Genomic DNA, 26,461 nt, shown 5'->3' on the forward strand with positions numbered 1-26,461 from the left:
TGTTTCAGACATGTAAGATCCCCTATCTCTCTATTGCTGACTCCGAGCTCTTTCTTCAGTCTTGAGGCTGGGCAGTTACAAGGCTTTCAGGCCTGAGAGGTGTAGCCCAACAGCCGTATTCTATTGGTAAGAAGCAAGTCACTAGGCCCAGCTCACATTCAAGGGGGGCATATTACACAGGAGAAGTGGTAACATGTGCGTTTAGAGAGGAGAGACCCTGCTTTAAGTCTTAAGATGAAGCTGGGGACTCCAGCCCCGTCTGCTTGAGACCCTGTGTTGAGGTCCTGCTGGAACCGTCCAGTGGTGTTCCCTCACCTCTGTCCCTCACACGTCTCCTTCAGGAAATCAGTTACAGGAGTAACTGGCAGTCTCCCTGGCCAAATACCATCTACCAGCACCCCAGCCCCTCTCGTAATCCCATCAGAGGGAAACTCTTATTTCCCTTTTTGTAAAGTAGTTTCCCACCCTGGAAAGCTCTTCCCTCTCTCAAGATCCAATTCAAGCCCATCTCTTCTATGAAGCCTTCTTAGAATCAACTGAAAAGACGGAAAGAGATGTTTCTTTGGAAATATAATTGCCTGAAGGTAAAAGAAGTCTGCAGGAAAGAAAACAAGCTAACCAGCTGGAGGGCAGACCGAGGGGTGGGATAGATAGGGTGGCAACTATTGGTTATGAACGTTCTCTTCTCCTTAGCAGAGAACCTCCCAGGCGGGAGACAGATGCATCTAGCTGCTGAATACACATTAGTCCTTGTTGATTTTTTGTTTGTTTTGCTTTCTTCGGCCACGCTGTGCAGCTTGCGGGATCTTAGTTCCCCGACCAGGGACTGAACCCGGGCCATGGCAGTGAAAGCGTCACGTCCTAACCACTGGACCGCCAGGGAATTCCGTAGTGCTTGTTGCTTGATGCCACCTGTGGTGGTTTTTAAATGGTCACAAATTGACACTCTCCTCTTGGAAAGGTAGAGCCTAATTCCCCTTGTCTTGAAGGTGGACTGGACCTAGTGACTCACGTCTAACAGATAGAATGCGGGGCAAGTGATAATGTATGACTTCTGAAGTTAGGTCAGAAAAGGTACAGCAGCTTTTGCCCTGCTCTCTCTGGGATGATCCACTCTAGGAGAAGCCAGCTACTGTGTCACAAGTACGCTCAACTATCCCTGTGAAGATGCCTATATGTAGAAAGCCTGAGGCTTCCTGCCAGCTGCCAGCACCAACTTGCCGGCCACACGAGTGTGCCATCTTGGAAGTGATCCTCCAGCCCCAGTCGAGGCTCCAGATGACTGCAATCCTGGCCAGTATAGCTAGATTGCAAGCACAACTTGACTGAATCAGAACCACCATGCCAAGACGCTCCCGAATTCCTATGAGAGAGAACAAGGGCTCATTGATGTTTTAAACTGTTAAGAGGAAAGGAGCTGGAGAGACATGGCAGGAGGAAAAGTTCTCTGCTTCCCTGTTCTGGTGTGCTTGATTGGCAGACTCCTGCAGTGCAAACAGCTCCACCAGTGCCCAGCTCCTGGAGTGGCCAGCAACATCCAGCAGCCAGCAGATCCTCCTGGCGCTACCCCTTGGGCAGCAGTGTCAGCAGAGTGCCCCCACCTCCTGCAGCTTCTCCAGCAGCCAGCACCTGCTGTGCATGTGGCTTCTCCGGCGAGGATGCCCCTGCGGCACTCACGGTTTCTCCAGCCCCAGGATCCTGCAGTACGTGGAAGCTCCTGTACCCTGCTCAGGTGGTTTTGTCGTGGAGTGCCTTTGGCTCGACACCTCCCCATGAAGAACTTCCCTGGCATCTAAGAAGGCAGATTTCTGCACGTTCCACTGCTATGACGCTGCAGTGACTTTTCTGCCATACAGCGAGCCACAGGCTGTGTTCTCCTCAACAAAGTCTGGATTTCAGCCTTGAGGTAGGGGGTGGATATCTCTTCCCTGGGAGCTCTGTTTCAGCCTCAGTCCTGGGGGTAAGGAAGGGCTGCTTCTATGTCTGCTATTCAACTGCTGGAGTTCCCTTTACTCCTTACTAACCAATTCTTTATTATTTACAACAGGGGATTGGAGTAAAAATTATTTTTAAATCTCTCTCTTCAAATGACTGTGTGGTTTCTCTCTCTTGATTGGACCCAGACTGATAAACTAAGTTTTGTCAGAATTTGTTACACAGCCACCAATAACCAATATACCCCTCCCCGTCTCATTGTCCACTGCCGGCTCTCCTTTCGTTATCATCAGCCAATTGTTATCACGTGCCTGTCCAGAGCAGGCTCTTCCTTCAAGGCTTTTATTAGCAGTCAGATAGGACCTGCTGCAAAAAGAACAAAGTTTATAAAACCCAAGCTTTAATTTGCTAAATGCCAAATGAGAGGCTCAGATGAGAAGTGCTGCTGGAAGTGCCAAAGCTGGTATAGGTGAAGAAAACTCTAGACCACAGCAGGGCACGGGGGCACAGCCCAGGGGAAAAGAGAAAGAAGGGCCCTGTAGGCAGGGAGAAGTTTGTATCAAAACCTTGGGGGCAAGACCAAACATGGTAGGATTAGGAGAGCCGTGACTTGTTTGCTCTAGTTTGGTTGGAGAAGAGTGTTGAACTGCTAGGTTAGTGGCCGGCAAGGTGAACAGATGGTGAAGGGTCTTAAATGCAAAGTGAATTCATTTGGTGCTATTATGTGAAAAAAGGGCTCCAGTGACCATACCTTCCAGGACAAAATCCTATTTGCTTTTGATGTAGTTACTCTTTTTTTTTTTTTTTGCGGTACGCGGGCCTCTCACTGTTGTGGCCTCTCCCGTTGCAGAGCACAGGCTCTGGATGCGCAGGCCCAGCGGCCATGGCTCATGGGCCCAGCCGCTCCGCGGCATGTGGGATCTTCCCGGACCGGGGCACGAACCCGTGTCCCCTGCATCGGCAGGCGGACTCTCAACCACTGCGCCACCAGGGAAGCCCTGCTGTAGTTACTCTTATACTTGTCAGATCATGTGACCTAGATTTGGGGCTGAGAAAAGTTCACTTTGACAGTGGGGAAACTATGAAGATTTTTGAGGATGGTGCAATGTGGGGTTCTTTTTTTTTTTAAATTTTTTGGCTGCGCCGTGAGGCATGCAGGATCTTAGTTTCCTGACCAGGGATCGAACCCGCGACCCCTGCAGTGGAAGTGCTGAGTCTTTTTTTTTTAATAAATTTTTATTTATTTATTTATGGCTGCGTTGGGTCTTTGCTGTGCGCAGGCTTTCTCTAGCTGTGGCGAGCGGGGGGCTACTCTTCTTTGCAGTGCACGGGCTTCTCATTGAGGTGGCTTCTCTTATCGTGGAGCACGGGCTCTAGGTGCGTGGGCTTCAGTAGTTGTGGTATGTGGGCTCAGTAGTTGTGGCTCGTGGGCTCCACGAGTGCAGGCTCAGTAGTTGTGGCGCATGGGCTTAGTTGCTCCGTGGCATGTGGGATCTTACCAGACCAGGGCTCACACCTGTGCCCCCTGCATTGGCAGGTGGATTATTAACCACTGCGCCAACAGGGAAGTCCCAAAGTGCGGAGTCTTAACCAGTGGACGGCCAGGGAAGTCCCAGTGTGGGGTTCTAAGATTAGTTTGCAGCGTGTAGGGCTGGAGAGGATGGAGATCATAAGTAGGAGAATGACTTCCCAAAAGTCCTGCCATGGGGGATAGTGTAGCCGTGGGAATCGGAGGACTGGGTGGATGTGGGGAGGAGAAGTTAAGGTGACTCCCCATACCTTGCTGGTGACATGGGAACATGGATAGCTTGTGGAGGGGTGGGTAGGATGATGTTGGCTTTTGACAAGTTCCATTGGGTTGACTGCATTGTATCCAAGTAGCAGGAAGGAGTAGCCCCAGTCCTGAGCTCAGGAGAAAGCTGAGAGCTGATGATTCAGATCTAGTAGTGACTGTCCACTCAGAGGTGACAAATCAAACTCTGGGAAATAGTGATAAGGATCCCTTAGTAAGAACTGGCTCTCTGATCAGCACATTCTAACAACACCCCTCCACCCACCACCTACCCACTCAAGTGATGGGGTCCTGGGTCAGGGATACAGTAGGGGCAGATTTCCTCGTAGTTCAGTCCTAAACTGGCCCCTAAAATCTGGAAGCACTGAGGTCTTTCTCAACTGCCACAGATTCTGGCTTAGAATCTATGGTCCACTCCCAAAGGGCTTGAGCCAAGGACTATGAAAGTAAAAAGCCCAGTAAAAATTAGGAGGTTCTCATCCTACTTCTGCCCCAGACCAGTCATGTGACCTTGGGCAAGTCACTTTTCCTGCCCCTCTACCCGCAACTGACCTGCCAGGAGCATGTAGTGTGAAAAAGAAATAACCCTGGTCATCTACTAAGATTTGGAGGTTATTGTTACTGTGGCATAGCCCAGCCCATCTTGAGTAATCCAGTGCTATATACTGTCCCCTGTTGATTATCTTTGGCCTTAGTCCCCAAACCTGCCTTCTCCCTGAAACTCCCTGAAAGCACTGGCTCCCCATTCAAATTTAAAAGCAGCAAGAGAGGGGGAGGGATAAATTGGATTGGGATTGGGATTGACATATATATACACACTAGTATATATAAAATAGATAATTAAAAGAACCTACTGTATAGCACTGTATACCATAGTATTCTGTAATGACCTATATGGAAATAGAATCTAAAAAAGAGTAGGTATATGTATAACTGATTCACTTTGCTGTACAGCAGAAACTAACACAAAATTATAAATCAGCTATGCTCCAATAAAAATTATCACTCAACCAAATAAATAAAAGCAGCAAGAGAAGGGAGTCTGTCCTCTAAACAGGGAATGCGTTTGGGGAGACAGGCCCACACTTTGACAGGAAGTTATGCTGGCTGAAATCTACACCCACCCTGGAAGGCCCTGGACAGACACTGCCCCTCAAGCTTCTCTCCCATACTCATTTATTGGCTCTCCATAATTTTATTCCGCATTATTAAAGCAGGAATGACTGGACAGGCAGGAGGGCCAGACTTCCACATCCTGGGGGCACTGCAGGCTGACTATGACTTTGCAGGCCTGGATCTGAACATCCTCCTCGGGGTGGATGACCAGGGCAAGCAGCCGGTCTGCCAGTCGTGAGTCATCCCCAAAGACAGCTTCGTGCACAGACTGTTCATTGTAATGCCACTTCACAGCACGGTAGTGGGGTGAACTCCGGCCCTCACTCAGCCGCTCTGCAAACACCAGTACTTCAAGCAGCAGACTCCCGGGCTGTGTGGACTGGAACAGGTTCAGGAAGTTGGAGTGTACCTGTGAGTGGGATGGAGAGAGGAATGAAGTCCAAGGTAAATTCTAAAGTTCCTCCATCCTCCTATTGCCTCAACTCCCCAATATACCTAAGTTTCAGATCCAACTGTATAGGAATTTTTTAGTTTTCATTATCATTCTTTAACATAATTTCATTGTGGTCATAAAACATGAGTGATATGATAATATCGATTCAGGGAAATTTGTTGAGGTAAACTTTTAAAGCTTAGCATGTGGTTAATTTTTGTAAATATTTTGTGTACTTGAGCGGAATGTGCGTTTACTAATTGTAGAGTGTTCTGGATATGTCTAATGGCTCAAGCTTATTTGTGTTATTTGCAGCAAGTAGAACCTTACTAGGTTTAGGTATTTATGTATTAATTTCTGAAAGAATAGTTAAAATCTTCCAAATCTTCCACTGTGGTGATAGGTATGTCCATTTTTCTTTTCAATTATTCAGCTGTAGGAATGAAATCCTGCCATTTGTGACAATATGGATGGACCCAGAGGACATTATGCTAAGTGAGATAAGCCAGAAAGAGAAATACAAATACTGCATGGTATCACCTAAATGTGGAAGTTTTTTTAAGTCAAACTCACAGAAACAGTAGAAAAGTGGTTGCCAGGGGTTGGGGTGGGGTGTGGGGGAAATAGGGAGAGGTTGGTAAAAGGGTACATGCTTTCAGCTAAAAGATGAATAAGATCCAAGGGTCTAATGCAAACATGGTGAGTACTGTTGATAACACTATTATATAATTGAAATTTGCTACGAGAGTAGAATTTAAATGTTCTCACCAAAAACAAACAAAATGTGAGGTGACGGATGTGTTAATTAACTAGATGGTGGGAATCTTTTCACAACGTATACCAAGTCACCACAACATACACTTTCTTTTTAGTATAATTTTTATATATATATATATTTAGTTTTTATTGGGGTATAGTTGATTTACTACATATGCTTTAGATATCTTACAAATTTATCTGTCAATTATACCTCAATAAAACTGAAAAAAGAAAAAACGATTTCCTTATAATTCTATCAAGTTTTGCCATATACATATTTTGAGATTGTTACTAAGTTCATATAAGTTTAGAGTTGCTTTATCCTTCTGAACAATTATTATGTAGTGACCCTGTCTATTCCTAATAATTATTTTTGTTATAAGTCATTTTCCCCTAATGTTAAAATACCTACATTAACTTCTGTCACCTGTGTTCCTGACTCTCAGAGTGTAGAAAGTCCCGCAAAGGAAAATCTGATTGTATTGGGAGGACAAAAGAGGGGGTGCTTTGCAATGTGTCTAGTGCAGAGGCAGAAAGAGGAACAAGATGATTTTGTGAGGGCTAAGTCTGTCTGAAGAATCCACGATTCTTCCTTTCACAATATCTGAGTTCACATCCATTAGCCTGTCTTTCAGTTCTTTTCTCACCTGGCAGTTGAGAATATCATAGAGAAGGTCGTTCTTCTGCGCCAGGTTGCTCAGCAATCGCGCGGCTTGCACCTGAATAAAGGAAAGGGTAAAGAATGAGAAGACAGGTGGGCCTGAGCAGGGAAGACACAAATCTCGGCTCCTCCCGCTAGGTGCTGTGCCAGGGCTGGTCAGGAGGGCAGGGCCTGGGCTCTGGTCCTCAGGCACCTGTGCCAGGATGTAGTCTGACTGCAGGATCTCCATCAAGGCAGGCATCACCCTTCGCAGCTGTGGATGTGCAAAGTCAGGCAGTGGGAGGTTGTTGAGGAGTCTGAGGCCCGCAATGTGCAGCTGCGAGTCCCAGATGGTGGAGATCAGTTCCAGCACCTTGATGGAGTGTTCCTAGGGACGGGGGAGAGGAGAAGGGTTTTCTACTTTTATATGATAATCCTCAACATTAGCCCTGCCTCTGCCTTCACTCTTCACTGCCCCCGCCCACAAAAACTGAGCCAACCCCACACACAGTTCCCCACTTTAACTCTCAACATTATTTGACCTAGTTGACCCCTCTCACCCCCTTGAAACTCTTTCTTCACTTGGCTTCTCCGTCACGTTTCTTTCCCAGTTCTTCTGCCCAACCGCCTCCTCTGTCTTCATCGCTCCCTTAGTGATACAGACTCAGTGCTGATGACTTTCAAGTTGCTATCTCCAGCCCAGACCTCTCCCTAAACTCCAGACTCATATATGCAAGTGCCAGTTCCACTTCCGAGAATCTCACTAAACCTCTGAGTCAACACATTCCCACTCCCAAACCTGCTCCTTCCACTACCCTTCCTATCTCAGCTGTTCGTTACACCTGCCTTCCAATTACTCAGACCAAAAATCTATGTTCTTCCTTGACTCTTCTTTCCCTCACACCCTTTTCCAATCTTTCAGAAAATCCTGTTGGCTCTACCTTCAAAATCTACCAACAATCAAGACACTTCTCACCACCCCCCTCTACCACCCTGTTCCAAGCCACCATCACCTCTCCCCCGGGTTTCTGCGATAGCCTCCTTCTCCCTGCTTCCATCCTTGTCCCCTGCATCTATTCTCAGAACAGCAGGCTGGACTGCTCGAGTCCCTAGTTCATTCAGGGTAGGAGCTAAAGTCCTTACAGTGGCTTACAAGGTCTGACATGATCTGTCCCTCTCCCCCCATTATTTCTTTGGCCTCATCTCCTATTCTCTCCTTTGCTTCCATGGTTTCCATCACAATGGCCTTAGCTATTCCCTGAACATGCCAGGTACACACCTATCTTAGGTCTTTGCACATGGTGTTCCCTCTGCTTAGAATGCTCTCCCTCCTCAGCTATTCACAGCTCACTCTTACTTCCTTCAAGACTTTGCTTTAATGTCACCTTCTCAGGGAGGTCTTCCCTAACCACCCGCTCCTTTAAGACGGCAGCACCACTCCCATCCCTGCCTCCCTTATCCCCACCTTTATTTTCCCCCATAGCACTGTCAATATGCACACACTTTTTGTTTTTAAACTTTTTATTTTCAAATAATTATAAATTCATGGGAAGTTGCAAGAACAGTACAGAGAGGTCCCATGTGCCCTCCACCCAGTTTTCCCTCAATAGCTACATCTTAATTACAGTATATTTTCAAAACCAGGAAAATGGTATTAGCACCATGTGTATGTATAGTTCCATGTCATTTTATCACATATGTAGCTTCATGTAACCACCACTGCAATTAATAGATTATTCCATCAGAATCACCATAGATCTCCCTTGTGGGTCCCTTATTAGTCACAGTTAGCCCCGCCCATCAAAACCAGCCCTAACCAGCGGCAACCACTAATCTGTTTTCCATCTCTCTAATTTTGTCCTTTTTTTTTTTTTTTTTGCGGTATGCGGGCCTCTCACTGTTGTGGCCTCTCCCGTTGCGGAGCACAGGCTCCGGACGTGCAGGCTCAGCGGCCATGGCTCACGGGCCCAGCCGCTCCATGGCATGTGGGATCTTCCCAGACCAGGGCACAAACCCGTGTCCCCTGCATCGGCAGGCGGACTCTCAACCACTGCGCCACCCAGGAAGCCCTAATTTTGTCATTTTTGAGAATGTTATATAAAATGGAATCACATTTTGTAACCTTCTGAAACTGATTTTTTCACTCAGTATAATGCCCTTGAGATCCATCCAAGTGGTCGTGTGTATCAGTAGTTCATTCCTTTTTATTACTGAGTAATGTTCCATGATATGGACTACCACAGTTTGTTTAATCATTTATCTCCTGAGAGACATTTTGGTTTCCAGTTTTTGACCATTACAAAGCTGCTACGAACAACTGTGAACAGGTTTTTTGGCAGATGTAGGTTTTTATTTCTCCAGGATAAATGCCCAAGAGTGCAATTGCTGGTTTGTATGGGAAAAGAGTTCGTTAAAGAAACCGCCGAACTATTTTGCAGAGTGGCTGCTCTATCATTTTACATTCCCACCAGCAACATACGCGAGATCCAGTTTCTCTACATCTTCACCAGCATTTGGTATCGTCACTAATTTGGAGTTTAAATCATCTAATAGGTGTATAGTAATATCTCATTGTGGTATTAATTCGCATTTCCCTAATGGCTAGTTAAATGTTAAACATTTTGTATGTGCTTATTTGCAATTCGTATATCCTCTTCAGTGAAATATCTCCATGTCTTGTGCCCATTTTCTAAATGGATTATTATTGGTTTTTTTTTTTTTTTGCGGTACGCGGGCCTCTCACTGCTGTTGCCTCTCCCGTTGCGGAGCACAGGCTCCGGACGCGCAGGCTCAGCGGCCACGGCTCACGGGCACAGCCACTCCGCAGCACGTGGGATCTTTCCAGACTGGGGCACGAACCCGCGTCCCCTGCATCGGCAGGCGGACTCTCAACCACTGCGCCACCAGGGAAGCCCGGATTATTATTGTTTTTGACGTTGAGTTTGGGGAGTTCTTTATATAATCTAGATATGAGTCCTTTGTCAGATAATGTGGTTTGCAAATATTTTCTTCCAATCTGCAGTTTGTCTTTTCATCTTCTTAACAGGGTCTTTCACAAGGCAAATGTTTTTTTTTAATTTTGATAAAGTCCAATTTATCAATTTTTTTCTTTTATAGATTGTGCTTTTAGTGTCATTTCTATGACCTCTTTATCAAGCCCTAGGTCCCAAAGATTCTCTCCTTTGAAATTGCAACAGCACCCCCTTGCAACACCACCCCCATGCCAGCCTTCCTTACCACCCTTCTTGATTTTTCTCCATAGCACTTGCCCCGTGAAACACCATATATTACACTTATTTGTGTATTGCCTGCCTTGCAGGCAATATAAGTTCCACTGGGCAGAGATCTTTCCCACTCTGTTCACTGCTGTGTCTCCAGTGCCTAGCATAGTGCTTGGACACAAAGTACGTGCTCAATATACATTTGTTGAAAGAAAAAAGGAATTTTGGCTTCTGAGCTGCAAGATGCTTGGGCCTTATTACCAAAGGCAGATACTCTTACAAGCTGTACCTTTGTGAGCCACGTAAGAAGGATGCCAGAAGCCTGGAGTGGGGAGCACAGCATTCCCATTAGTACCCTGCTCCTCCCTGCCCCCACCCCTCAGTAGGGAGTGGCTGCATTCACCCAGAGAGAGGAGAACAGGGGTCAGGTCCTCAGGATACAGACCCTGGGAAAGAAGGAACAGTGGTGCCCAGGCCACGTGCATCAGAATCTTCTGGGGGCTTGTGAAAAACACAGCTTCCCTGTTGAACTGGACCCTCTGGATGTAATGCCCTGAAATCTTCATTTGTTAACCAGCTTTCCAGGCAATTCTGATATGCTTGAGAATCACAGCCTTAGGGCAACTGAGAGGGTCGAGGGATAAAGTAGAGGCAGCCAGCAAGTGGAGACCTAGAGACCTTTTTTTCCCCAAAAAAGTTTGATGCAAAAAATTTAAAGTGCGAAAATACCAAGTGTCAGGGAAGAAATGATGCACCAGAAACACTCATGCGGGGCTGGTGGAGGGTGTAAAGTGATACGGCCCTTCTTGAAAAGCTGGGCATACCTTTCACCCGACCATCCCACTCCTGCATACATGTCCACGAGGGAGATGTGTAAAGAATGCTCATGGCACAATGTGCAAACAACTCAAATGTCTACTCATGGGCAGCTGGATGAATAAGACTGCAGGGTATTCATGAACTAGAACACTACAGAGCAGTGCGAAAGAAGGAAACAGACCAGTTCACATCAATAAGGACGAATCTTTCCATGTTGGAGGGAAAAGGCAAACCGCAGAATACAAAACTGCATACTTCCAGATCCATGAAGCTTAAAAACATTCTAACTATGTTACCTATTTTTGTCTGCCGTGCCCTGCTAGAAAATGATGACACATGTGTATATGGTAAAACTACAAAGAAAATCAAGAAATTGATGAACAAAATACATAGAAATGATTGCCTCTGGTGGGGGAGGAGGCGGAGATTAAGGAGGGGCATCTGGGGCATCTAACCAACTGGTCATGTTCTATTTCTTAGCCTGGGTTCTGGTTACGTGTGTTTTGTTTTATTCTTTTTCTTTCTACCATACATGCATAAAATGTTTGCAAGTTCTGAATATTTTAATTTTTTTTTTTTTTTGCGGTACGTGGGCCTGTCACTGTTGTGGCCTCTCCCGTTGCGGAGCACAGGCTCCGGACGCACAGGCTCAGCGGCCGTGGCTCACGGGCCTAACCGCTCCGCGGCATGTGGGATCTTCCCGGACCGGGGCACGAACCCGTGTCCCCTGCATCAGCAGGTGGACTCTCAACCACTGCGCCACCAGTGCGCACCACTTATTTTTAAGTAAAATATTTTGGGAGAGAGATCATTTGCTAGAGAGAGACTTGGAGGTCAAGGAAGATGTTTTTTTGGTTTTGCCTTTTAAGATGGGAAAGAATAGAGCTTGTTGAACACTACTGGGAAGGAGTGGGGGGGAGGCCATATCAGACAGAGTTTAATCAAGGGGAGAGGCCCTCAGGGAAGCGGATGGGATCCAGGACTGAGACTAACATTGAACACAGACAGGAAGAAAGCCATTTTTTCATGGCACCAGCAGGAAAGCAGGAATGGATGAGTAACAGGTAAGCCTGGAGGCCTAGTAGCAGGAAGCTGGGGGAACTGACATTTGGTGGCTTATATTTTCTCTGCGTGGTGGTAGTGAAGACATCAGTGGCCCAGCCACCAGCCTCAGACCAACACAGCGTGGTGGTGTGGTATGATAATATATCTGGTCTTTGTCCCTGATTCCACGCACAGGGTTCCTAAAATCCTTGCAATTTCCTGATAGGAGTGGTTTTTGTTATTCATAATGAGCCCCTTTCCATGATCCCTGAGTTTATGCAAATGAGGCAACTCAAGGCAACTTTCAGCCCCATACCTGACCTCTGCGGAGAAGAGTGGAACCAGAGATTGAGTTCAATCACCAATGGCCAATGATTAATCAATTACGCCTACATAATGAAACCTCCATAAATACCCCTACAGGACAGGGTTTGGAGAACTTCCGGGTTGGTGAACACATCGAGGTGCTAGGAGGGTGACACACCTGGAGAAGTCATGGAAGCCCTTCCCCCATACTCTGCCCTATGCACCTCTTCCATTTGGCTGCTCCTCAGTTATATCTTTTATAATAAACTGGTAAGTGTAAGTAAAGCATTTTCCCGAGTTCTGTGACTCGCTCTAGTGAATTATCAAGCCTGAGGAGAGGGGGCATGGGAACCTCCAAATCTACAGCTGGTCAATCAGAAGTGGGGGGCAGTCTCACAGGACTCAGCCCTAAGCTGTGGGGTCTGTACTAACTCCAGGCAGATAGTGTCAGAATTGAATTGTAGGACACCCAGTTGCCGTCAAGAGAGTTGGCTGTTGTCAGAAAGAACTTGGGGAATTTCTGCTGTTTGGGGTTCAGAGATACTCCTAGGGACCTAGCACAGTTTTATCCCGAGATCCAGACATTTATGACCCTACTGGGAATCTGATCACCATTTTCCCACCTACTTCCAAGGAAAAACATATTTCTGGGTTACAAATTCAGACCCAAACAAACTTCTGGAACATGACCATTCATCCTATGCCCACTAAACGGCCCATGGCTTATGGACATCTATGTGCTCTGCCCCATACTTGTCGCTGGGCTCACCTGGATTTTCAGCCTGAATTTTCTGATGCCAGAGAAAGCTTTAAGTGTGTTCAGAGCTTGGATTTTGACACTGTTGTCCTTGTCATCCAGCATGGAGCCCACCAACGTGATGTCATCATTAGTACATGCAGAGGCCTAGAGTGTGCCAGGAGAGGCAGAAGAGGCGGGAGAAGCGGGTGTCCTGGTCCCCCTACCCCCCCATGTCACCAAAACCCCTCAACACAACCCCTCCCGCCATCAGCCAGAGAGAGGTCCCAGGACACAGTCTGGCTACTCAAGGGGGAAGGGGGACAGATGTAGCCCCCAGGGGCCAGGCTGGCTGGGAAGGACCTCCTGCTTCCCTTCCCTCACCTCGGACTCCAGCAAGTACACACAGCGCGTGATGCTGTGCAGGATCATGCTCTTGGCGTACTCATCCTGTTTGCACTCCAAAGAGTTGAGGAGCCTCCGGAGCTCACCTGAGTCCCGCCCGTGCTGCTCTCGCTCAACTGCCAGGCCTAGACAGCCACCCCAGCCCAGTTCAGGCTGTGGACTCAGAAGGGAGGAAAGACGGGGTTTGGGAAGCCATGGGACAGAGACCTGGGGACAAGGCTGCCTTGCCTTTTCTGAAGAAAAGACTTCTTGCTATATGCAGGACCACCATGTACAGTTGAACAGGGTGTGTATTGCACAAGGGCACCACATCTAAGGCTGTATTGTTCATATCGTAAACAAAAAAATTTTGTATGTTTACTATAACAACTTTCTGGCATACGGCAGTAATATGTAGTATTTCATCATAATTGGTATATGGCAATGATATTCCAGCAGATGGCAATACAAAGTCTTGCAGAAGGGGTTCCTTTCTCTACTTTGCACAAAGTTGTCATAGGGACTAGTGGAGGCTCTGAGAATGTAGGTCCCCCAATCTTCCCTTGGGGAGAACTGCTGATGCAAAGTTTCCAAGCAGTGGCTCCTGGATGCCAGAGTGAATGTAGAATTTAGAAACCTGCCAGATGACTCCCGAGGAGGCACTTGAGTGCCACCCACTACCTGGGGAGCCTGCGCTAGCATCTCTAGGGTGGCTCTGAGGGAGATGGAGGTGAGAAAGGGGAAGGAGAAAGGAACGTGGAGGAGCCCCCTTGGGGCCCTCCCACACGGGAGACCTGGGGAGTAGGTACCCCCTGGGGCCGAGCCCTCTCCCCAGGGTGGGGACACTCACGGGCGACGCAGATGGGTGAGCCAGAGCAGCGCGGTGGTTGACATTTTATGCCCGCCCTGATGGCCTTGTAGAGCAGGCAGATGGCCCCAGCGGCTGTGGCCAGGCTCACTACACCTTTCCAGATGTCCATTTACCCCCGGCACTGGGGGATGCAGCACATGCCCGAGGCACCTAGCAAAGGCCTTCTGGAACCAGAACTCTAGCAGGGCCAGGAACCAGGGCACCAGAATCAGAACCTGGGCAACAAAGGAAACTGGGGAAACAGTGGGATGGAGGGTGGTGGTCGGAAACGGGGCAGCCAGGGAGCTTTAGAGGCTGCAGGAAACAAAGCTTAAGACCCCAGAGGAATAAAAGGTCTGTGGGCAGGAAGGTCCTTCACATCCCTCTTTTTTAGGGGAGCCAGGTCGGTGGGGCCCCAGCAGGCAGCTCCAGAGGCTACCTTTCTTCCATTAGATGGCAGCAGAGGCCCAATTTATGGACGGGGGCCTTTAGAAGTTTTTTGGGGGGCGTTGGGGTGTGCCCACTGGCAGCCCTGTTCCCTCACTTCCCTGGTCCCCCCATCTTTGATCTCTTCACCACAGATCCACTTCTGAGCCTTGGGGCGTTTCTGCAGGCAGGGCCCCCCACTTCCATCACAGGACGAAGAGGAGGCAAGTACCTTACAAAGTTCTGCAGAGTCTCGAGGCCAATCCATCATTTTCCAGCATCTGCTTGTTCCTCTCTGTGTATATTTACCTGTGGACCAAAAGCTCCTGAGGGCAGTTGTCTCTGCGTCTCCAACATCCAGCAGAGTCCTGCACTTAGTAGATGCTCAAGTTATGACTTCTGTCATTCTTTGAGGACTTGAGGAGAGAACACGTCAGAGAATCTGGAGACGGGGCCTCCAGGCCCATTTAACCAGTGTGACTCTGGAGGAGAAGGGGACTGCCCTTGCCTTGGCCTCAGTTTCTGTATTTGTAACCTGAGGGGATCCAGGTTTAGCATTCTAAATCTCCAGGGTTAAACCTGGGGTAGGTCTGTGCCATTAAACCATGGAGGCCTAAATCTGGGAGTATCACACCCTATGCCCCACAACATACACACAGGGTGGGATGGGCTTTGAGGCCTCCTCTGGAGTCAGAAAATGCCACCACCTTGGAGGATGAGAACCCAACTTTGGAGGCCTCAGTCTCCACCACCTCCACCACTAGGATGGGGCAGGTGAGACCAGACCCTTCCCTTCTTCTCCTTCCCCCACCCCCAGTGTCCCCACACCCTCTGATCTCACCTTCCGGTACAGAACAGGGAGGAACCCAAGCCAGGCTCAGACCTAGCGCCAGCACTGAGCGGAGATGTACCAGAACAGGGCTTCAGCTGCCTGGTCTTGAGCTCCTGTTGGATGGCTCTGGGCCCTGGACTGCACCTGGGTTTGCAGGAGGTGGGGAAATAGGGAAACGGCATCCCCAAGGATGCTGCAGCCAGCCAGGTCTGTCCGCTCAGAGCCTTCGTCCGTGTCACCCTAGGCTGCAGGCAACACTCCCTGGGGGCCATTCTCTTCCTTTCTTCCCTCCCATCCCCGGCCCTCCTCAAGGGTCATTCCTGGCACTCTACACAGTCCCAAGGTGGATGTATGGTCAGGCCATTCAAGATGGCTGTTCTCTTGCTCTTTGTACATCCTCTGCTTGACCAGTCCGTTCCACCTGTGCCCTACTCACGTGAACATGTTTGCCCCCCGCCCCAGCTAGTGACTGATCTAATCCCTGCTCTACCTGCTAACTTATTAAAGGGAAACATCTGCCCTCGTGATAGTCATTAATCTGAGGGGCTGTGACGGATGTGCCCCAGCTGGTTTCCCTGGTAACTGATAAGTCAACCTGACGTCAATTCTCCCTATAAATAGTAGTCTCCTCTCCCCGAGTAGCAAAGATTGCTGCCATGGCCTGCCTGCCATAATCGGTGGGGTGTTGCCATGATTGGTGGGTCTTAACCTTTTGCTTAAGACACCCCTGTCCAATAAACCACTGATGTCTTCATTGCTGTCTCCAGACTCTTCAATCTTGAGGCTGGGCAACTACAAGGCTTTCAGGACTGCACAGTGCAGCCCAACGACTGGGGAGCCAGCCAGGAGGCCGAAGAAGCTACCGAGATGTCGTGAAGTAAGGACAGGGAATGGAAGGTTGCAGGGGTCATCCTGAGGTGGCCGTCCACTAGCCTGTGGGGCCCTGTGGCAGCTGACTACCATGAGAGGTGTCTTTCTCTTCCATTATATTGATTCTCTTCTACTCTGTTAACTTCAGAGCCTCTTTCCAGTTTAAAAGTAGCAGCCCTATGCTGGTGGCTCATCTGACTGCACGGGGATGGCTGGTGAATACAGACCAAACGCAAGGACCTGGATTATCTACAAAAGACAAGCGTACCCCCAGCCTCTTACCCCTAAACAATTAGACACAGGCTTTAGAGGATATTAATTCAGGGACAGTCTTGTGAATTGGACATGGCCAGTTACCTGGAAAAGTTTGGTTGGGGCCTGTGCTACAACAAAATAAGAGTCCCTTGGGCTTCTGACCCCTGCTATGGAAGCGGGCAGAGCAATGATATACAGCATGATAGAACAACAGCGATATGCAGCTGACAACAGGTGGAAGACGTTACAAAAGGCCTACCCGAGTCATCTAGCGATGCAAAAAACCACTATCTGGGGTCTAGTACAGCTGTGTGTGATATACAGGACCCCACGGACATCAACAGTGACAAAGGAATCCACTTTACCAGTCATGAAGTTCAGGAATGGGCGGCTAAAAATGACACACACTGGCATTTCCACCTGCCTTACGACCCCACTCCTGCCGGGCTAATGGAAAGGATGAAAGGATTACTTAACAATCGAGACGAAAACCCGCTCTCTCAACAGGTGGACCAGAGGTTCACTCAAGCTCTATGAACTGCAGCTGAACACCCGAGGAGCAATCATCCCAGGGCCATGTTAACCCCAAGGCAACTAGTCAATACAATCCAAATTCAACTGTTGACCACCGAAAGACCGCTGCCAACTATCTCTCAGGACAGTAACTCACTTTTGCCTTCGCTACCTTCGCTACAGGATCTACCCCAGAGGAACACACTCCCACATGGTCCTGGGACTGGCAGGTAAGTCTCTGGTGGTTTGCGTTTGCTGTCCCATGGGGAATAGGATTGGAAAGGGATCTACAGATTTCACCTGGTTTATAGCCGGCTCCACCTAAGACTACTAAGGTAATTAACCCAGGCTCCCACTGGAGAAAGGCACCATTATATTAACCCTGTGGGCTGTTCTTATACCGCCTCGCCGGCATGAATTCGGCACCATGAATGTCTCTGTTGCTGTTCCGGGCTCTTTCTTCAGTCTAAGGCTGGGCAACTATAAGGCTTACAGGCCTGCAGGGTGCAGCCCAACAGTGGGTGACTACACGGACTCCCTGTAGTGAAGGGTGACAGAGGCCCCTGGAGGCCCCCCCCCCCACTACCATGGGACCACCTATCAAGCTCCATGAACTCCAGGCAGGAAATGGCTGCCTGGAGGGACTGTTTTAGGTTCCAGCTCCCCTGGTAGATCTGAGGATTGGTCCTTTTCTGAGGTGGAACCCAGAGCTACTGGCCTCCCCAGTCCATGTAGCTGATCCTGCAACCCTCACCTTCTAAGCAAATGCAGTACTCACCTGCTCTTTAAAGATCTCCAAAGAAGGAGCGTTCTTTCTTGGCTCTAACCTAACTCCCTCCTGCTATATATACCTAAGCCCATTCCTTTGGGTTCTGCCCTCAAATGTTTTGGATGCATTAGAAGCAGAGGCATCCCCAGTGTGACATTTCTGCTAGTCCACAGCACGATTTTAAAAAAAGAGGAATGTGTATTCATTGGTGGACAGTCAAGGACTGTCCTTTCTTGGGAGTAACTGCTTTTGGTTTTTGTTTTAAACTTATTTATTTTTGGCTGTGCGGGGTTGCGGGCTTCTCTAGTTGAGGTGACTGGGGGCTACTCTTCATTGTGGTGCGCGGGCTTCCCATTGTGGTGGCTTCTTATTGCAGAGCACAGGCTCTAGGCACGCAGGCTTCAGTAGTTGTGGCTCGCGGGCTCTAGAACGCAGGCTCAGTAGTCATGCCCGCGGGCTTAGTTGCTCCGCGGCATATGGGATCTTCCTGGCCCAGGGCTCGAACCCGTGTCCCCTGCAATGGCAGGCGGATTCTTAACCACTGCACCACCAGGGAAGCTCCCAGGAGTATCCGCTTTTGATTCAGATGTCTGTTTTCTTTTGAGGAGAATTAAAATGTACTTGCTTTTGTGAAATGATGGTGACAACAGATGATAGTGAACGTTCTTAGGGAGCATAAATGAAGGCTGCAGCTCTTTGTGAGAACTTGGATTTTGTTTTTCTTGTTTTTTTGTCATATTCAAAAATTTGGAATATTGGCTCGAGAGAAGTCAGATTCCATATACACACAGCCAACCCTAAGTTTCTTACCTGCCCTCACCAAGGCAAAAGGACACGGGCTGCCCTAGTACACACCTCTCTGCCATCCGCACCAGCTTTTCTACCTTTAAGGCTAATGTTCCCATCATGTTAGGTGCAGTTTATTTAGTGAGTGAGAGTGTGGGCTCAACCCAGACTGCCAGGGTTCAAAACCAGCTCAGCTACTGACCTAGCTTTGTAATCTTTTTGTGCCTCATTTTGCCCACCTGTAAAATGGGAATAATAATACCTACTTCTTGGGTTTGAGAGGATTAAGTACTTGAAACAGTGCCCAGCACACAGAGCTCACCAAACGCGACAATAATTACTATTATAAGCAGGTTTCACCTGGACAAAAATGTTGGCCATGGCAAGGCAGTGAGCACACAGATGGTGGGCCTCTGTGAGGCCTGAAAGGCACATTATTCAGCCCCTTCCATTCACCCTCTACCCCTCCCACTCTGGTCGTCTTCAAGCTAATCAATCTCAACTTCTGTAACCCATTTACTTGCCTTGAACAACTCTGGAGCCCTCTTTGAACCCCCCTCCCCCACCAAATTCCTAAACCAGGAGCGCTACGGGGATCCAGCCCGTTCCCCTGAGCTACTTTGTTCCCACAAACCATCCTCCCACCTGTAAAACCCTCAGACTACCTGCTTATTCTATCAGGACTCTGGTAATGGGTGTTTCAGCTTAGTTAATTAGAGCAGCCTAACACGCTATTGGGGACCTACTGTGCAAGCAGGCCGTTAAGGAGGGGGACCCCGGAGGGGCCCGGCGCTTGCATGCACAGGAGAAGCTAAGGGTAAATTAGCCTACTCTCGAATGAAAAGCCCGTTGGAGTCCGACGAGCTTGGGTTTGGGCAAGTTCCATGATCTGAGTCTCAGTTTACTCCTCCGGAAAACCTGCCTACTACACGGAAGTGCGCTGTCAGAACTGAATGAGAGAATGTACGTTGTGACTCTCGGTGAACAGCGGAAGCGCAGCACGTGCGAGCTGCCCCAGCAGAAAGCCAGAAAGCCGAGAGATGAAAGGCTGGGGGACAGCCCGTGCCCTGACAGGGATCCCACGCTCTCCGGGACCGTGCCCTCCCCAACTCGTGCTTGCCCAGGACCAGACTGGGGGGCCTCTCGGTAGCTCGTGACTCCAGCGAAGGAGTGGGGACTGGAAGAAACGCGGCAAACCCTGGGAGCGGAGGGGGCGGCGCCCTCACAGAAGGATTTCCGAGTGTGGGGCGGAGGCCGCGCCTTTCCCCGCCCCGAGCCTCCCCCCATCTTGCCTTCCCTCCCCGGACTACTCCCCGCCCCCCGCCCCTCCCCCCCCGGCGCATCCGGCGGCGGGCACAGGATGTTCTTTCGCTCCGGTCCCCCCCGCCCCCGCCCCCGCTCTCACTTTCCCTTCGCTCCCATCCCCCACTCCCGCCGCGCCCGGCGCCTGCACCTTGTTTAACTCCTTCTCTCCCGCGCTCCGCGGGGCTCGGCGCGCCCTGGGGTCCCACCCTTCCCGCCCACCCCCAGGACACGCAGCACGCCCGAGGGCTGCCTGGGAAGAAGCGGGCCTAGGCTGAGTGCTGGGCCTCGGTTCTCCGGATCCACTGGCCTGTCGGGGGTGAAGGGGTGAAGAGTGATCCCAGGAACTGAAGCCGGCGTTCTCCGGACCCCGCCAGCTTACCGGTGCCGGGTGGGCTGGGGATTGGGTGCCCGCAATCCGGCGAGTCCCGCGCCCGAGATGGGGACCAGATGGACAGGGTTAGTTCCAGGCCCGGAGTGGATCAGCAGGGTCGAGGACCCCAACCTCATCCTCCCCCCGGGTTGGGGTAAGAAGGGGCCCGGGTCTCCGCGAGAGGATGGAGAGAGGTCACGCCCCTCACGTATACGTCACTGTTTCCAAGGCAACCAGGGGCGGGAACGCGGGCTGGAGAAGGCGAGACCTTAGCGAAAGGAGGCTGCTAGAGACTTTGTGACAGGGGTGCGGGTGGGGAGGCGGCGTGGGCGGCCTTGTCAATCTTTGCTTCTTCACTCGCTGATGCACCAAGAAGCTAAGGGCAGGACAGGTTCCGTTCACTCGTTCATTCGACAGACGTTCATTCAGCTTGAACTATGCTTGGCGCCATGCTTAGGCACTGGGTTCTGGCGGCGCTGGATCCGAACCCTGCACTCACCGGTTATTGTGAGTTAGTGTAGGGTGGCCATGCATTCCGGGTTACGTCCGTGGAACTGGTGTAAGTGTTAATAGTGTCCTTTTACTCGCTTAGAAATGTCTTAGTGGTGGGGGGGGTAGTTAAGGAACCCTGTCCCCCAATTCAAGGAAAGCTCCCACGGCGCAGGTAAGGAAGACAAGCTATTGTCTGCTTACTTTGCAACGGGCACTTTTGTAGTCTCTGTAATCTTTGCCTCTCATTCCGCAAGGTAAGTATCTCTAGCACCTCTTACAGGTGGAGAAACTGGCTCCAAAAAGTTGAGACTTGCCCAAGACCAAACAGCTAAGTGCTGGAACCAGGATCCAGACCCAAGTCTATGTGGCTTCCAAAATCCAAGTGCCCTATCTTATTCTTCCTTCTCAAAACAGATGATATTAAGTAAGTAAATAAATAACACTGTCCCTGCCATGAAGGAGCTTATAATCTTTGGGGATGAAAATACTACAGGACATAATGAAGCAATAAAATATAGGAAAGAATGAAGGCAGCTCATGAGGCTCAGAGGGAAGTTGATGACAACACGATCCAAGTGGGGTGGAGATTATCAGACTTTGAGCTGGGTTATGAGGTGTGATGGGGCCAGGATCACTGGGCGTGTGTGTGTGTGTGTGTGTGTGTGTGTGTGTGTGTGTGTGTGTGTGTGTGTGAGTGTGTGAGTGTGTGAGATGTGGTGCCAAAAAAGAACAACCTAAGGGCATCAGAGTAGCGACCCAGAGCTAGGCAGGCTGGAATCTCCAGTAACAAGATCCCTCTGTAAACCCCAAAGCCACTGGTTGCACCCACTCTTCTCTGCCCTCCACCCTCCTCGGTGGTGTTCTGTTTCTTGCTGGTTCCCAGCAGGCAGCTACCCTCATTCCACTTGACACGCAAGGTCTTTGCAGTTAGTGTTTGGCACAAACCCCGATGTTAATTTGGACGTCAGCTTCTCTCTTCCCCACCCCTCTCTGAAGATTATGGGAAATTTTAAAACCAGAGCTGGAACTTCCCTGGTGGTCCAGTGGTTAAGACTCAGTGCTTCCACTGCAGGGGGCGCAAGTTCCATCCGATCCCGGTCGGGAAACTAAGATCCCGCATGCTGCGCGGTGTGGCCAAAAACAAAAACTGGGGCTGTTCAAAACAAAAGGGCCTGCGTAAGTATCAGGAAGCCAATAGGCTTCATGAGAATGGGGACACCAAGCCAGGAAAGAGAACTGGGCGGAGAGCAAGGAGCACAACCAAATGGATCAGACACTTGATGAACATTGGCTCCCCTCCTGCTATGCATCAGGCCCGTGCTGGACTCTGGGGTCTGGGTACACCATGAATGAGTGTGGGCCCCTTCATATGGAACACACAGGTTAGCAGCTGGTGTACCCAGTGTGCTTGGTTGAGGAGTCTGAAGTTGATAACACACACAATAAACAGTGTTTGAGAAAGATAATTCCAGCAGGGTGTGTAGGAGGAAGGAAAAACCTGGGTCAGAAAGGACAGTGTGGCAGTGACTGTGGGAATTTGGGCCAAAGGTGGAATCTACGGGGTTGGAAAGGAAGGGTAAGTGAAGAAAGTAACAAATAATACATGTAATAAAAGCAAGAAAGAGAAGAATTTGGTAATAGATCAGATATAGGATGGTGAAGGAGGGAAAATAGTTAAGAATTAATCCTCCTTCATGGTGAGTTTGAGGGGTGGGAGGGTCACCGTGGGAAAGGGGGTGGAGCTGGTATGAGGGACCTGAGGGTGAGATCAGTCACTCCTAGGCCATGTGAGGGCAGGTATCCTGTAGGTGACTGGACTTGGAGACAGGGAAGACCTGAAGGGTAGTGGCCACCTTGTATAAAAGTGTCCCCGTCACTATGGGTATGCAAACAGCTTCAGAACACTGGCCTGGGATATTGTGGACAGATTTCATACATCAGGTAGAAAGTTGGAGTCAACAACAGTGAAAGTGCCTTCTGCCTGAGGGATTTGATGAGCGTTGGCTGGGTGAGCACATGTGTGGGAAGTATGCCTGGATGTGTGGGAAGAAGGTTGGCAACTGTCTCCTCGATTTTGGCTAAAGAAGGGGCCAGTGATGCCTGGGAAACGGGGGCTGAGGCCCAGGTGAGGCACTTCAGCAGCCTGGGATCCCTCCCCCAGCTCCACCTTGGGAGGCCCTGGAGCCCAGGACTGTGCTGCCTGCCAGGCCTTTCCTGGAACTTGGCAGACGAGGGAGCCCCTCCCTGCCTGCTCTGGCACACTCCAGGCACACGGTGTCCCCAGGGGCACCTTGCAGACACCCCAGGAGACTGGGGCATGGGACAGGTCCCCACCCTCGCAGGAAGAGTCCTGCTCTGGGCTGACATCCGAGCTCCCCGCCCTGGGGCTGTCATCCTCACAATGGCCCCACCAGACGGCAGGAGACATAAGGCGCAGAGAAGGAAGGAGAAGCTTTGTGGCTGGGTGGCAGGCTTCGTGGGTCTTTGTTGTGGCTTTGGGTGGGAGGGTGGGTAAGGCAGAAAAGCAGGGTCTCAGGCTTCAAAGCACCTCCCCACCTGCTTCTCCTTCCCTCTGAGGAAATCTTCAGGGGCCTAGCGGTTTTGAGGGGAGGGGACAGGAAGAGACTCTGAACTCTGGGTCAACTGAGCACGGAGATGGGGAAGATCTTCTTGCCCTATAATCCTACTTCTCCCAGCATCCTCTTCCTCTGCTCCCCACCACCCTAGACCAAATTTCTACCTCCATCTGCAACTAAGGGTTACATCCCCCACGCCAAGACCTAGAGAAGCATCCCAGAGTGGTGGGGGAATGCGACAACGCGTACCCAGCAGCTGTCTGGTGGGTCACACCTGCCGGGTGGGGTGAGGAGAGTGCCCCTCCCAAGTGGGCGGAGCCCGCTCTGCTCGGGCTAGGGGCGGCGAAAAGCTTTAATGGAGGGGCGAGAAGGCAGAGGGATGCGCAAACCAGCCACGTGGAGGTCCCGAGCGACAGGCAGGGCGGGAGCCGGGAAGCGGGCGGTGCGCTCGCCCCTCCCGCTCGAGGGAGCCTCCGAGAGTCGGGTCGTCGCTGACCGCAGGCTGCAAGAGCGGTTGATCTGGTGAGCGAGCACACCCACTTACCCAGCTGCTGAGTCAGGCTGTTCTCGCTCCCCGCTCGCTCGCCCGCCCGCTCGGGACATTGTGTTCCAGCCCCGGCGCGCTGGCACCGGGCCCAGGCGCTCACACCAGCCTCCTCGCCCTGTTTGTGCTCGCGGCTTGCGCTCGGCGCGCAGCTTCCCCGCCGCCGCCGCCGCAGCCCTGCGAGCGCGCGCTGGGGCCGGGCCAGGCGCGAGCACCCGGGACGGCAAGGGGCTGGTGCGCAACCCCTCGGACGCGCCTCGGACGCGCGGCCCTGACCGGTCACCGGCCTTGGCGCAACCAGACCACTCCATCTCCCACCTGAGCCCCGACTTGGATCCCCAGGCGTGTGGGGGGCCCGGGGCAGCACAGTCGGGAAGGGGTGGGGGCAGGTGTTGGTTGGTAGCTCCATGCAAGAGAAGGAGCCGCCCAGACTGCCGCCCAAGCCCCACCAGCGCTCAGTCCAGGAGTCTGGAGGAGGATAGCAGGGAGTGCGTCAGCCCCAGACTTGGGAGACCTGGGATGCAGTCACGTGACAACGGAAGCCCGCTAGAGGGGGCCGATTCAAGCCATATCCCCGAGGAGCCTCCCTGTTCCTCCGACCCCTTCCCTGATTGATCCTTTCTTCACACAAGCCTGGAGACTCCAGGGATCCCCAGGGGCTGGCAAACGAAGCCCAGCTCTTTTGGATAGCTTGGGAACCCCCTGGCAGGATGCCAGGGGTAGGAAGAGCCTGGACACTAGCGAGTGGGAGGGGGCGGCAGGGTGGAGGAAGACGACCCCAAACCCGAGCCAGACCCCTCCCTTTGTCCAGCCCAAACCCGGATTTATTCAGGGCCACGTCTTCTCCTTACCCATCCTTCTGCAGAAAGACGTCCCTGAACGCTGGTCCTGAAGGTTCCACCATCTCTGAACCAAGGAGGGGACAAAGGACTTACATACTGAGCCCCTACCATAGGGAAGGCTCTGTTAGGTCATGCTAAGGTTGTTATCAAGAAGTTTATGACACAGTTCCTAAAGTCGTTTCTTCTCCCTCCTTCCAAACTCCAGTTTCCTGTGCCACTTCCCATGCCAGGAGGGCCTGTCCTCCATGTCTACCCATCTCTCAAGCTCTAGCTCATAAAGCCTGCTTGGAACAGCGCCAGCCAAATCTGATTCCTCTCTGCTCTGAAAGCCCAGCACACTCAGTCTGTACCTTTCTCAGGACACAGCATGTGGCCTGTCTCATATTCTAGTGATCTGTTTACTAATACTGTTCTTTTAACCAGATTAGAAAGTCCTTGAGGTAGAAACAAAGTCTGCTTCTTTGAGGCCTCCCCCCATGGCTTGAGCTCATCCCCCACAGGCCAAGCTTGGCACTGGAGTTGATGTTCAATAAATGTTGGGTGTATTGAAATGATTTCCTGCCCTTGGGCAGTTTGCAGACCAGTTGAAGAGACAAACACATGGCATGTGAGGTTAAATAATAACCCAAGCCAGCAGGTGGTGAGTACCAAATGTGTTAAGAGCTATAGGGACTCAATAGGAAGGAGGTGGTGATATGGGAGAAAGATCCCAGGAGGTTCTAGGCCTTGAGCTCTGTGTGTGGAGGAGGAGAGAAAAGGCGTGGAGGTGACTCAGTCTGGTTGACGTCACCACAAACCAGCCTCCATGTCAGGCACTTCACATACATTGTCTCTAATATTTAAGGGAGGGGGGTAGGTTTGGGAAGAGTGGAGGGGACAGTACCCAAGCCAGACCTGCCCAGAGCCAGTCAGAGTGTAGAGGCAGCCTCGGGTCTGGCAGCACCCCACCCTCACTCCCCAGGCACTGCCTGTTCCCTGGCCTGCCACTCCTACATACTACACCCAAGACAGCTGCCCAGCACTGCCCAGCTCTGGATGCACTCTGGTCCCACCCTGGTGAACAACTGGCTGTGTGACCTTGGGCAAGGCACTTCCTTTCCTACACCTCCCTGTCATCCGTACCTCCGTTACAGCACTTACAGCCTGTGATTCTAAGTCAGTGTCCGAGTGATGCTTGCCACCTTCCCTGATGTGACCTGGGCTGCTGTGCCTCTCCCCTCCCCGACACCTCCCCCCCCCTCCCCGCCCCCTTGCTCCCTCCCAGTCTGGAGCTGCTGAGAGGAACACTGGGTACAGAGTGTGAGCAGGGATAGTAGGTTTCCTGTGGTTGCAAAAGGAACATCGGGACTTTCCCTGCTGTGGGAGAAGTGGGGGAGGAGGAGGCAGGGCCAACCTCGAAGGAACCTCTGCTCTCTTCCCTCCCCTCAGTGCTCCCAGCTCTGAAAAAGGCTGGTACAGTTTGTTACGCTGGGGCCGGAATGTACCGTGTGTTTCATATGGCCTCTGTCCAGTCCTACACTGGCTGCTTTATATTTATACTTCCTTCTTCAGCCGTGGCATCCTGCTGCCTGTCACCCCTGCTCTCATCTGCCTACCTCCCACCTGGGCTCCCGCACCCACCATGGGTCAGACCTTGGGATCTATAGTCTTCTGGGAGGTGAGGGTGGGGGGCAGAATGAGCCCTGGAGGAGAGAAGTTGGACTCGGGAAGGTTGAAGCCTCCAGTCCCCTTCTCTCTCTCCCATCAGCCAGCCCGAAACAGCCTCCAAGGCCATGGACACTCCAAGTTGGGTCCGAAGGTTCTCTGGGCCTCTGAGGCTCCTTGCCACCCTGTTTTCCCGAGCACT

At 50.9% G+C, this 26,461-nt stretch overlaps 1 protein-coding gene across 5 annotated transcripts; it reads right to left on the reverse strand.

The window, feature by feature from the left end:
- Positions 1–4,625: 4,625 nt before the first annotated feature.
- Positions 4,626–24,642, reverse strand: ARMC12 (armadillo repeat containing 12). Of its 5 annotated transcripts, none has more exons than XM_079934936.1 (8): positions 24,625–24,642; positions 14,694–14,770; positions 14,036–14,288; positions 13,186–13,331; positions 12,835–12,969; positions 6,890–7,063; positions 6,683–6,754; positions 4,626–5,252 (listed from the first exon to the last, which is right to left on the reverse strand). In XM_079934936.1, exons 3-8 carry the CDS (start codon positions 14,163–14,165, stop codon positions 4,923–4,925), a joined length of 987 nt encoding a protein of 328 aa, XP_079791062.1. In that variant the 5' UTR covers positions 14,166–14,288; positions 14,694–14,770; positions 24,625–24,642; the 3' UTR covers positions 4,626–4,922. The 5 variants fall into 5 exon arrangements, with proteins under 5 accessions (XP_079791062.1, XP_079791061.1, XP_079791059.1 ...); XM_079934935.1 differs by lacking the exon at positions 24,625–24,642 and adding an exon at positions 23,774–24,618; XM_079934933.1 differs by lacking the exon at positions 24,625–24,642 and adding an exon at positions 20,171–20,585.
- Between the last annotated feature and the right edge of the window lie 1,819 nt (positions 24,643–26,461).

The sequence above is a fragment of the Stenella coeruleoalba genome (assembly GCF_951394435.1).
Source record: "Stenella coeruleoalba genome assembly, chromosome: 10".
Classification (NCBI taxonomy): domain Eukaryota; kingdom Metazoa; phylum Chordata; class Mammalia; order Artiodactyla; family Delphinidae; genus Stenella; species Stenella coeruleoalba.